Source organism: Carcharodon carcharias, chromosome 12 (genome assembly GCF_017639515.1).
Source record: "Carcharodon carcharias isolate sCarCar2 chromosome 12, sCarCar2.pri, whole genome shotgun sequence".
Classification (NCBI taxonomy): Eukaryota; Metazoa; Chordata; class Chondrichthyes; order Lamniformes; family Lamnidae; genus Carcharodon; species Carcharodon carcharias.
Window position 1 is genome coordinate 95397883 of NC_054478.1, and position 13474 is coordinate 95411356.

General features: G+C 40.4%; 1 protein-coding gene across 3 annotated transcripts in view; it reads right to left on the reverse strand.

Annotated features, from left to right (window-relative positions):
• calcrlb (calcitonin receptor-like b) overlaps positions 1 to 13474 on the reverse strand; it is an 89703-nt gene that overhangs the window by 24060 nt on the left and 52169 nt on the right. The window contains exons 1-6 of one of the 3 annotated variants that reach the window (XM_041201510.1): positions 10319 to 10334; positions 9985 to 10077; positions 9147 to 9294; positions 5575 to 5691; positions 311 to 423; positions 109 to 200 (exon numbers count right to left, since the gene is read on the reverse strand). In XM_041201510.1, coding sequence (XP_041057444.1) covers positions 109 to 200; positions 311 to 423; positions 5575 to 5691; positions 9147 to 9294; positions 9985 to 10044 — 530 coding nt within the window. In that variant the 5' untranslated portion in view covers positions 10045 to 10077; positions 10319 to 10334. Of the gene's footprint in view, positions 1 to 108; positions 201 to 310; positions 424 to 5574; positions 5692 to 9146; positions 9295 to 9984; positions 10078 to 10318; positions 10335 to 13474 lie in introns of those variants that run through there. The other 2 variants (XM_041201511.1, XM_041201509.1) reach the window with 2 other exon arrangements.

Below are 13474 nucleotides of genomic sequence, written 5' to 3' on the forward strand. Positions count from 1 at the left end.
TCTTGTTGAAATCTGTCTGTTAGTTTTTGAAATATATTGTTTACAAACAGACTAATGGGCGAAAATAATTACTTTCAATGGCGGAGGTAATAACTGTCCAGTACTTACTTGAAATAAAAGAATATGCCAAGAGAAATCAGCAATGACGCTACTGACAATCCATGCCCAATCACAGCCAAGTACAATAAGTTCAATGCAGTCTGTTTTAGGGAGAAAAGAATTTGAAATTATTGATTGTTAGTTAGGAATAAGTTCAGCTGATAGGTATTTTGTAGTTGTATCGTTAATAAATTGCAATCATAAATGATACCTTTAGCTTTTCCTTTGTATATGCATTACACTGAGTGTAATTTGTCCACGTTCTGTTACTCATTGGGTGTCGAAACCATTTTCCACTTTCATCGCAAATCTTTATAACTTTTTCTATTCGTGAAAGAAACGGAATAAATACCGTTCAATAAAGCAAGAAAGATCATACTAAAACTGTCTGCAGGATTACATTGAATGTAAAAAGAATTTTACCAGGATGGAGAGTTGGGATCTAATTTTAATCAGCATGCAATGTTGCAGCATGAGGGACTATTTACAGCCAAAATGAGGATGTGGAGTTTGCTAAAATCAACTTACACCTTGTAAAAACAAGTTACATTCACATTTATTCTCCCCAGATGCAGCATTCTCCCACTGACACAGAGGGATCTCTTAAGTATCCAACAATGGCCTGAAGTCACAGATCAAATGCCTTGGCATCTGTAACAGCCTATTCACAAAAAGTGAAAATGAACAGGTCATAGTCTAAATGGCTTTAATTTTCCAATTTTCCTCTAATAACAAATCGTGTTTTCATGTTTGTATTTATATAGCACCTTCTCACATTGACACACTTCAAAGTACTTCACTAAATGATTAACATTTGAAATATAGTGACTAATGCCAAGTTGGAAATCTGCTATACATAAATATTTAAGAACTGGTTTTAATTGTTTTGATTTTACAAGTTATTCTAATTAACCATTCCACTCTTTAAAAGAGCATTTTATCCAGCTTTTAGAAGCAGTACCCCAAAAGGTGAATTTCCGATAAGAATGATTTCTTGTTGGCAAGTGAAATTTACTGTGAACGGGGGAATCAATAACAGCACAATTAAAACAAAGAAAAATACAAGTATAAGAAAACTAACATTATCTCAGTACTCAAATAATCTTCAAGCCCAAATTATGCTCTTATATAATTGGGGTTAGTGTGGTCATTCGGTTTTATGCAAGACTGATAATGAAATATTTTTCTCTACCCAAGACCAATGCAAGTTCATCTCATGTTACCTGATAGTTCTAGATTGTACCTCTTTTAGGGCCTATTAAATGTTACTCGTTAAAAATGGAATCAATAGGTTTAGATTACAGATATGTCAAATGCGGAGGTAATTCAACCTTAATTCCCAATTGTTATCATGTTACATTTTCTGCCACATTGCAGAGTGTTGACCCTTTTACAGATTTGTTGTAGAGTTCAAACAACTGTGCAATAATCAAGGTGATGACTAACAATGCACATAAATAGCAAAATGGGCTTAAATAAAAGAACCATGATTAGTTGTGGGATTTCCTTTCCCTGGATAAATCTTTGAGAATCTAACACTGAATATATGCAAGACTCAGAATGAAACATGCATCATAATTATTTATTTAACTTGAATTTAATATTAATCATAGATTCAATCTGAATTTATAATTATGCTCAAGGAAAGAGTGAGGCAGTGTTGAATGCAAAGAGTTGGGAGTTACTTTGATGTAAAAGAAAGACATTAGGACCATCTTCCCATACCCTTTTTGTTTCATAATGATGGTATTTAATCTATAAAGGAGCTTTGGCCTTTTAGCCTTCCTATAGTAAGCAGAATCTGTTGCTCTAATATTTGCTGTACTTCAACTTCTCAACAATCAACCACGATTTGGAAATTGTGTCTTGCATCATTTTGTATTGTTTTTTGAATAACTTCCAAATGCACAAAAAACTGTATTTCCCCTTTTGGAGGTGAGAAAACCAGGCCATATATTCCCTAGAGTTAAAAACAAACCAGATGTAATCTCAATGGCCAGGATTTTCCAGCCCTGTTGTGGCAGGACCAACTGTGGGAGATTTGGTGGCCTAGCCAACGTCCATTGACTTTTGGCGTAATCGGATGATCCCGTGAAATCACACGAGAAAATGTCAGACGGGCGTCTCAACGTCATTGTGGTATTATGCTATATCATGGTCAGCAGTGCGCCCGCCGACAATCAAATTTCCAACTAAGCCAATTGAAGCCCCAATCGACCAAGATTTATTTGCGCTATTACCCTTCATGCATGGGCCAATTGGACAGGCAGCCTTTGGGTTTTGCATCAAGACAAAATGCCCAGATAATGTTTGACAGTTGAGGAGTTATGAGTACTGCTGTCAGTTGTTTGTAGTTGCATTAGAAATAGTTTGTTGCATTTTTGTGTGTAGGTATCTTTTGAACAATACTGCAGCTCCCTGAAGCAGCTCCACAGCAGTTGTCAGTCTTCAGGGAGCTTGTTGTAAACTGCCCGCCAACTCCCTCACTTGTGTCGGTGCCCACCCTCACCGAACCGGCCACCTCTGCCCTAACAGCGCTGAGCCTCTCTCATTGCACGTTTCACACTGGCTGCCAGTTAATCGGCAGCCAACGTGAAATCACATGTCAGTTTGTGATCACAGTCAGGAGCACATATCGTATCTGCTTCCAGGCCTGCCATTCGAGCATGCACAATGAGTGCAAAATTCAGGCCATAAAATTCTCAAGGGACTTAACAGAATAGATGCTGAGATGATGTTTCCCCTATTTGGGGAGCCTAGAACTAGGAGAAACAATTTCAAAATTAGGGGGTTGGCCTTTTGGGATGAAACAAACAGTAATTACTTCATTCAGAAGGACTGTGAATCTGTAAAATTTTCTACCCCAGAGGAATCTGAATGCTCAGTTATTTAGCTTATGCAAAAAAGAGGTTAATAGAATTTTTCGTACTAAGGGAACAAAGGGATAATGAGGTTGGGTTGGGAAATGGTTTAAGGTTTAAGATCAACCATCATCCTACTGAATGAAGGAGCATGTTTGATTGGCTATTCTTGCTTCTATGAGTATGAATTGTAATTGTGTTGAGAATTCATAAATGTTACCTTATGTCATGTTTTTAGAATATATTTACCCAGTGACAATAAGATGCCAATGCACTAGTTCTACAGTCATGGGCTCGATTTCAGTCATTACCGCAATAGCTATGATTATAAGTATCCAGAACAACATTTGTCAGCAAATTACTATTTATGTGTTGAAGCAATCAGTAAATTGGATCACTTCCTATGGTGCATGTTTCTTCACTCCTCTTGTTTCAATGTGATGTGCAAAAACTACCTTGTAGCTGATTACAGTGGTATGACCTTGGACATGCACGTAAATCGTTCAGGCCTACTTTAGAAGTATTTAATAACAGGAAAATGCATTTAATTTCAGGTAACTTAGGTGAAATAAGGGTAAAATATAACAACTTGCATTTCTATAACATGTTTAACATAGTAAAGACCTCTTAAGGGACTTCACAGGAACATCACTAAACAAAATTTGGCACCGATTCACATAAAAGTATTAGGACAAAAGCTTGGTCAAAGGGGTTAAAATAATACTGTAATTTGCCTTTAAGGGATAGCAGCATTTCATCATGTGATCCAGCCTCAGGTTCACTTCGGCCTGTGAGCAGAACACAGCAGACACAACCCTGCTGCTGATGTTTTCAAGCTTTCTATCCATGTATATATGTTCTCATGTGCCTAGTCTTAATAAATGAAATCACGATATGTTTACACCATCCCTTATGAGTGATTGGTGCCTTTATACATTATGAAAACATGACAAATGGAATGACTTAAAAGGATGAGAGAGAGGCAGCAAGGTGGAGAGATTTAGGAAAGGAATTCCAGAGTTTAGGGCTTAGACTGCTGAAGGAATGTGGAGGAATAATGAAAATTGGATTTGTGCAGGAGGCTAGAATTGGAAGAGTGCTAAGATCTCAGAAGGTTGTAGACTAGAGGAGAGTACACTGACAGGAAGTGGGCAAGAACACAGAATGCAAACCTCAAAATTCAGCACCTCACACAGCTCTAAAAGAGATGTGCTCACTAAAGAGTTTAATTTGCTCCTAGTATGCTGGTTGTACAATATTTGAGTGTTCACTTGCCACAGAGGGACACATTTGCTCAAGTTAGGTGTGCTATGATTATGACAAAGTGCTTCCCAAGTAGCAGAAACCACAATGCTGGCGATGGGAGTTGGGAAACTATAAACCTTCTAGATTGAGTGCAGTTTGCTGAATTTTGTGAATCAGGTCAGTCACCCTGTTGGCCTGACTCTGATCTGAGTTGGCCATGTACAGGGGAGGATAAGAGATTGACAGGCTTGGCCTAATGCTGCAAAATTCAGCACAGCCCTAACCCCAAGAGCACATTCAATTCTTCCTAAATCAAAAAATTAAGGATTGAGTAAAATTCAGGCTAGCAATGTAGCTGTGACGTGTTCAAATTTGAGAAAGCGTGCGTTGAGTGATGAGATCCTGAAAAGATTAATTTGCTGAAGTGCTCCAGGAGGCTGGACAGTGGGAGGCTAGGCCTCCTCTCATTTTAGAAGGGCACCTTACTAATAAATAATGAGTCCTGCAATCACACCAGAGGCCAACATATGGATCCCAAAACTTTGTTATACTGTTTTATGCCACTTCTGCACCTGTATCTCAATTGGTGGCACTATTGCCTCTGATTCACAAGGTCCCAGGTTCAAGATCCATTCCAGTGCTTGAGCACAAAAATCCATGTTGATGCTGCAGTGCAGTAGTTGAGAGAGTGCTTCATTGTCAGAGTTGCCATCTATCATGCAGGGCCACCTAGTTGCTTCGGTGGATGTAAAAAATCTCATGGCACAATGTCAGAAAGGAGCAGGCGAGTTATCCCTGCTGTCCTGTCCAATATTTATCCTCAATCAACATCACAAACACAGATTATCTGGTCATTATCATGTTGCTGTTAGTGGGAGTTTCCTGTGCACAAATTAGCTGCCACGTTTCCTACATTACAACAGTGACTACACTTCAGAAATTACTTTATTAGCTGTAAAGTGCTATGACATGTCTGATGTTGTGAGAAGCATGATATAAATACAAGCCTTTCTTTTTATAAAATTGGGGCACCTCATTTTTTCTGGCTGGCATTGGGGCAGAAACCACTTCCATCAGTTTGTCAACCTAAAATTGACCCACCTGGGTTGCTAAACATGATTTGGTCCTTTCCATCGGACACCTACGAATTTAAAAATATCTAAATCAGAGTGAACATGTCGCAGCACCAATTTTCCAATGTTTGTGCTCACTGTGCACTAGGGGTAAGTTAGAAAGGGAAATATAAGGTACAGATGTTGCTGTTATCAGTGAAGGCTAGCAAGGGTGAGCAGTCTTTGAACTGGATGATTGCTTAAAGTTTGAGTCACGAGTACTGCAGCTAGGGATAACAAAGCAATACTGTCCATACCTGATGGATCGAAGTCTTGGAAGTAATCTGGGCAATGCTGGACAGCCACTGACCCTGGAGGAGTATCTTCCCAGCATAGCCACCCATCCCAAGTCCTGTCACAGGTGGTTCTTGTCTCTGATGAAAGAAAGGAATGTTTAAAATGCTGTAGGAAATACTAGAGGACATGTCTGTAATCCATTGAGATTATTTGCTGACATTTTCCCCCAAATGTAGCACTGTGACAAGTATAATTCCATTCCCTGTTTTTAAAAGTGCACTATCTTTATGACTATGAGTTTGGTAAACCTTAGTTATTTTACAGAGAATCAGAATTTACAGCGCTGGAACATGCCATTCACCCAGTCTGTGTCGGCGTTTCTGCTCAGCAGAGAGCTTCCTCCCACTTTACTTCATCTCACCCTATCAACATATCCTCCTATTCCTTTCTCCCTCATACACTTATCTAAATTCTTCTTAACAAAGACAAGGCCATATTTTTGTGAGGTCTGGCAGCTGCATGGGATCTCCGAGAAATTACTCTATGATGTGTCAGAGTACAACACTGTACAAATATCATTGTGACAAAATGACTAATGGTTTTCCTGGGGCAGGATTTTACACGTCGGCGAGCAGGGGCGGTGCCCACTCATCGACGTGTAAAATGATGTGCGGTGATGTTGGGTGGAACTCCCGATGTCACCCCGCCCCATTTAAATTTTCAGGAAGGAGGGGGCGTGGTGAAATCAGCTGTGTACCCACCAACCTGTCAATGGCCAGTTGAGGCCATTGAGAGGGTCAATTAAGTAATTAAAGGACCTGCCCATCCAACCTTAAGGTTGGTGGGCAGGCCAGAAGCCTCAGCGGCAACTAGAAAAAGCATGAAACCTCATCCCCAGGTGTGATGAGGTTTCATGTAGGTTTTTTAAAATGTAAATAAAGCTTTTGTGAAAATTATGGACTTGTCCCAACTCATGTGACAGTGTCACATGAGGGGACATGTTAGGGAAATTTTACTTTTCTATTTTTAGGTTTCTTACATCTTGAGCTGACCTCCCTGAGGCAGCACTTAGCCTCAGGGAGATGAGTGCGCTCTTTCATGCGCACGCATAAAAGAGCGCACTCCTGATTTTCTGATTCCCCTCCCATCCACATAGGAAGAGCATAGCACTTCTGTGTGGACATCACGCTGGGCAGGCCTTAATTGGCCCACCCACGTAAAATGGCATTGTGCCCCCCAATCAGGGGCGCTAATCGGAAGTGCACCTGTGCGCGCCTGCCCTTCAAATTCACCCACGATGGGGGGAAGATTCAGCCCCTGGTTGTTTTACTTCCCCAAGCAAAAAAATAACGTTTACCTTATCAAAACCCCTCATGAGAATATATAAGGAGAAACCGGCAGGAAGGTCAGTAACCAGAGAGCACAGATTTAAGGTAATTATCAAAATAGCTAGATGGGAAACAAGCAGATTTTTTTTTTAATGCACCAAGATGTTATGATCTGGAATGCACCATCTGAAAGGCTGATGGAAAAAGATTCAACATAAGAGAAATTTGATATATACTTGAAAAGGGAAAAAAATTGCAGGCATAAGGGGAAGAGAAGGGAAGTGGGATGATTTGGATAGCTCTTTGAAACAAACAGCCAGGCATGATGGGCTGAACAGCATCCTCTGCGCTGTATAATTGTGTCATTCTAACACTTCTTACAAATGTGAGAATTACGTGCCCTCACATTACTTCATCACACCACAACATGTTAAACAAAAGGCAATTCACAAACATATCTTTGCTATTATTCTAACTGCCACCAGCAATTCTAATCAGCATACTTAATAAACACTGTCATGCTAATCACAGCAATGCTGAGGTGATTTTTTTTAATGTTAAATAAACTGATTTTTAAAATCTATTTTAGGATTGGAAGGGTTTGTGCACAGAGCCCTATTTTCTGCCACCAACATGTTAGACAAACTGCTGCTGAACCCAGAGGTCCTTACACTAAATTTGTTATTCCCAAATATGATGATGCAATCTGACTCAGCACAAGGTGGAACTTTGGAGATTGTAACTCTCATTCTTTTTCCAATTGAAAAGTAAAATCAATTCTTTGGAGTAATTTTAATGATTGAAAATGAGCTTTTTTAAAATGATTCATTGTTGGGGTTTGGTAATCAGTAGCGAGACACTTACTGCCCATCACTTGTTGTCCTTGAGACACTGGTGATGAACTGGTCTTGAACCCCTGCAGTAATTGTGGCAAAGATAAGCCCACACTGCTGTTAGGCAGGGTGGTCCAGGATGATGAAGTAACAGCAATATGTGTTCAAGGCAGGATGGTGTATAAGTTTGGGATAGGAGGGAGTAGGGGTGGGGGCTGGTCTTAGAGGTGATGATATTCCCCTTTGCCTGCAGCCTTTGTCATTTTAGACGGTAGAGGTTGGGGTTTGGGATTAGCTTTTGAAGAAGTGAGTAACAGATGCCAAGAAGTTCCTGGTCATTGGAACTTCACCTGAAGTTCAATGGAAACCTTGCTTCCGTGGGTAAATGGGATCTCTGGCACACTTTGGTTGAATCAACATCAGTGAAAAGGAAACAGCTCCCAGGAAGGTCTCAGCTAGAGTCTTTGGAATTGCAGTCATACTGCCAGAGTGTTAGTCATCCTCACAACTCCACCAATTCCACTTTGCTGCTTTAACCCCAGTTCCTTTGATAACCATATCAAACAGGAAGCTCCAATTTTCCCAGCATCCATGGCTTTTGGGGTGGGGTTGGGAGAATTCCAGATTTCTACTACCCATCTGTCAAAACAGATTTAGCACTTAGACCAACAATCTGATATAAAGTGGTGGGGGGAGCTAGGAGGGGCACTCTGCCCACTTGAATCCACCACTGCACAGCACCCTTTCAAACTAACACACTTTTTGCAACCTTTGGAAGTAACAGTAACCAGAACTGGGAAGTGCACAGAAAGCATTACTATATAAGAGCTTCCAGTTTGTCCGGGTTCCAATATCTCTGCCGTACTGTCGGCTTCCCTGTCAGTCCTTAACAAGGGAATCAGAGGTCTCTGGAAGCATGGGCAACACTCCATTCAATGGCACCCTCTTGCCAGTTAAATTTTTAATGACTCCTTACTAAAAATAAAAATGAAGGTTAAAAGGTTTTCTTTCCGCCAATGATAACTGTACAGCCACTGCTGCAAAGCCTAAACTATGTGAGACTACCTTCCTAATCTGGCCTCACACCTGTTCCCTAGATCTGACTTGGGCAGCTTCACTTAGGAGTTACATAATGTAGCTGAAAGCACTTCATATTGATGCTAATTGTATAGTAGAAATGACCTACTGTATTTCCTCCTCAACCGTGCCTCATCCTGTAAATGCTGAGCACAATGCCAACTGATCACTTTAAATTACAGTCGCCTACCTTTAATTTATCAGCAATAAATGGATTGCTTCACGGTCAATGTAAAATTGAGTAGTGTCAATTGAGTGATAGAATCTGCTGCTGGCAATGGGGCAGAACCTTGATTGGACAAGCAACCACTGACACAATAGCATTGTATGCAAAACAGTCACTTCTTCCTTTACCATTTTCTTTGTGCAGAGGAGCCTGCATAATCTTTTGGTAACATTCATACTGTGCAGTCATTATTTTTTGCCTGGTGAAGCCAAGTCCATGGTACAATTCCACTGGTGCATTCCCTGTACTGTTCTCAGTCACGGCTGCTGAAAACTGCTGAAAAACAAATATATTGTTCCAGACATAAAACGTGTACAGACTTGTGGAGTTGAGAGTAAATTAAATTCTACTGCCATTAAGCCTTCATGCATCTCTTTGTCAGCAAAATTTAACTTACGCTCAATAATTTACATTGTTCTGAGTTGCTGAGCAGCATTGCCATAAGTGCCAAGAAATTAGCTTATTAGTTTGTCCTTTTAGACACTAGGCTGTCACCCCTCATCACCTCCACAACCATGCCAAATCCCTCCCCGCATCCCCATCAGTTCTGCGGCCTTCCTCAAGAGACAAAATGTCATTTAGAGATTACTGTGCAAAACTGAGGAAATTCCACATTATTTCAGATATGCAGCACGCATTGACTCAAAAATCACCATTCAAACTGGATTACTGGGTGGCCTTTCTGAAGAGATATGTATGAAGTTACTATAACAAACGTGGCGACATTTCCAGACACATTAAGCAGTACTCGTGGTGGAGGTGCTAGGGTCCTTTGCATGTTATCACAATAAAATTGACACATAAACATCCGTACAATTTATGCAAGTCGGCCATATCGCATCCATAATAACACTGACAATATTTATACGCTGCACAGTAGAATTTATGAAGCTCAAACGAGAAAGGACAAAAATGGTTTTAATACATTTGCAAACTGGGTTATCTGCAGGAACTTTAAGGCCCTACCTTTGAAATGGAAAGAAAGAACAAAAAGTGAAACATCCAATTCCCTTGCATCGAAGACATTGTCCAGAATAGTTCACTATTGAATACGACAGCCTGTAAAAGTGAAAGAAAAAATAGCCTGAGTGACAAATGGCAACTGGAACACATTAAAATAACACTCATCTCAGAATAGGGATTGTACACTTTTCCTGCTTGATATCATATATCACAGGGATTCTGCATCTTGCCTGTTTAATATCATATATCACAGGAATACTACATTGTTTCTGTCTAATATCATGATGCTCATGCAAGAACCATGAGCTCCAAAATGCAGCTTAAATGTTAAAAGTACCTCAATAACTCAGTTCTCTTTCGAACTTTAGTCACTTTGAGCTCGCTGCCACTTGTCTATTTAAGGACACCTCTCTACTGCAACTTCCTGAAGTCTTTTCTGCTTCACAGCAATGAGAAAGTGACAGTATAACTCTACGTTGGGTCCTGATCTGACCCCAGGCAGAAACAAATCTCACACCATCGGCTTTGACACTTGATAGAGTGCATAATTGTACTATGGCCGAGTCATTCTGGATTTTAAAGTTGCTCCCTTGGGTCCCTGGGTATTTTTAAAATTCATTCATAATTTTAAAACTTTTGAGAATTCAGGCATTCACATCTGCTCTCCCCATAATTTTAAAATTTTACAGTTAGGTGTATATGCATGTAGGGATCCAACAGGGAAAACTATATACTTTACTGCTGACAGGAACCCAGACACAATTATTGTTCTTGAGCTGTTAATACATATGCTCTCAGAGAATTATAATATGGCAGCAGGACATGCCATACATTCTCATGGTAGATTAGTGTCAAATATAGTTAGTTTGGAAATAATTTTTCTTGATGGCTTGGGCAGTACAGCAGGATCGTACAGATTCAACTCAGGGCAGTTAATCTGGTAATCTAATAGTGGTTGTCCCCTGTTGCACATACATCTGCTTTTGTCTTTCTGAAGCTGAATCGCAAATACTCACGAAACTTAAATTAACATACATATATTCTTTTAAGACCAAGCTTGTAATATGCACACCAGTTTGCCAGTGTTCCTTTGTTTCTTAGCAGCAAAAAAAGCAAACACTTTGATTTAAGTTACATTCTAAATACACACACACATGCTGGCTGCTTCCCAGAAACATTTTGCATATCCAAAGAAGAAAATTTGAAGTATTTATTGCTGCATGTGCTTATTTTACACAGGTTCCAAAATTAGACATTACTTTTAAAAATATCTTGTAAACCACGATGGATTAATGGCATATTTTTAAACAGGACTATTATCATAAACACATCTGAAAGTATCTCATAATGTGTGACTGATGCACAGAATCACAGAATTGTTACGGTGCAGGAGGCCATTCAGCCCCTTACGTCAGCACTGTCTCTCTGAATGAGCATTATAACTTTGTGCCATTTTCCTGCCTTTTCCCCATAACCCTGCACATTGTTTCTCTTTAAATAATGATCCAATGCCCTCTTGAATGCCTTGATTGAACTTGCCTCCACCACACTTTCAGGCAACGTATTTCAGACCTGAACCACTCGTTGTGTGAAAAAGTTTTTTCTCATGTCACATTTGCTTCTCTTGCTAATCACTTTAACTCTGTGCCCTCTTATTCTCAATAATTTTACGAGCAGAAACAGTTTCTCCCTATCTACTCTCTTCAGTTCCCTTGTGATTTTGAACACCTTTATCAAATCTCCTCTTAGCCTTCTCCACTCCAAGGAGAATAGCCCCAACTTCTTCAATCTATCTTCTTAACTGAAGTTTCTCATCCCTGGAACCATTTTTGTAAACCTCTTTTGCACTCTCTCCAATGCGTTCACATCTTTCCTAAAGTGTGGCACTCAGAACTATACACAGTACTCCAGCTGAGGTCTAACTAGTGTCCTACACAAGTTCAGCATTAACTCCTTGCTCTTGTACTCTATGGCCCTATTAATAAAGCCTAGGATACTGTATGCTTTATTAACTGCTCTCTCTATCTGACCTTTAATGACTTATGCACATATACATGCAGGTCCCTTTGCTCCTGCACATGCTTTAGAGTTGTATCCCTTATTTTATACTGTCTCTCCATGTTATTCCTACCAAAATGAATCACCTCACACTTCTCTGCATTGATCTGCCACCTATCTGCCCATTCCACCAACTTGTTGATGTCCTTTTGAAGTTCTACACTGTCTTCACAATTTACAATGCTTCCATGTGTTGTATCATGCACAAACTTTGAAATTGTACCCCCCATTCCAAGATCTAGATCATTAATATATATCAGGAAAAGCAAGTGTCCCAATACTGACCCCTGGAGAACTCCATAATAAAACTTCCCCCAGCCTAAAAAATATCAATTAACCATTACTTACTGTTTCCTATTACTCAGCCAATTTTTTATTGACATTGCCACTGTCCCTTTTATTCCATGAGTTATAACTTTTCTCATAAATCTGTTGTGTGGCACTGTATCGAATGCCTTTTTAAAGTCTGTGCGCAGAATTTTTTGCTGAGCGGACGGGTGCACACCTGACTCACTCGAGCATAAAATAGCATGTGATGATGTCGCGCAAGTGTCCTGACGTCATCACGCACTTGTGCGATATTTTGGTCAGCAGGAATGACCAGTTAAAACCTTTAAAAAGGCAACTGATGCCAATTTTTCATTGCCCATGCAATTTCATGCTTATTGGCATGGGCAAAATGGGCAGGCGGCCTGCTGACAATTTCAACAACTTCATCCACGGGCAGGATAAAAAGGGTCAGCAACATTGAGTAGTGAGGAGTTTGGTAGATAGTTTGCTAGCTGGTGACTTATTGATATATTACAGCTTCATCTCTGTTCAGGACTTCATTGTTAGCATTTCCAGGCTTCATTTCAGGACTCCTTGGTATTTCCAAGGATTCCAGAGAATTCAGACCATGTGGAGTCTTCCAGATATCAGACAGCCTTCTATTACACTACTAATGGGGATTGTGGTCAACGCTGGTGGCACCTCCTCTGAGGAGGAAGAGGGGGCCAGAAGGGAGACAAGACCAGGTGTCCCTATGCAGCTTCCAGAGAAGCCATCTATGGGAAGAGAGGCACGGGCACAAGGGGCACAGGGCCAGCAGGTTGTCCAAGGCAGAAGGGGCCACAGAAGACAACATTATCCTGCTGCCAGGGTTTACAGGTGGTGATGCCACTACCTCAATATGTTAGAGGTGCAAGGCTGAAGGAGGTTCCGCCTCTCAAGGGCGACAGTGACCTCTATTTGTCAGAGGATCAGGCCTGATATCAGCTCCAACTGTGTGGGTGGACACCCCATGTCAGTGGCTCTGAAGGTTTGATCAGAAGGATAGCTTTAAAGAGCATCTTAAAGGGCAAGTGTGAGAGGCAGAGCACATGTCAGAAGCTAGGATCTAGATGGCTAAAAGCGTAGCTGTCCATTGCAACAGCACAATGACCAATTTCACATA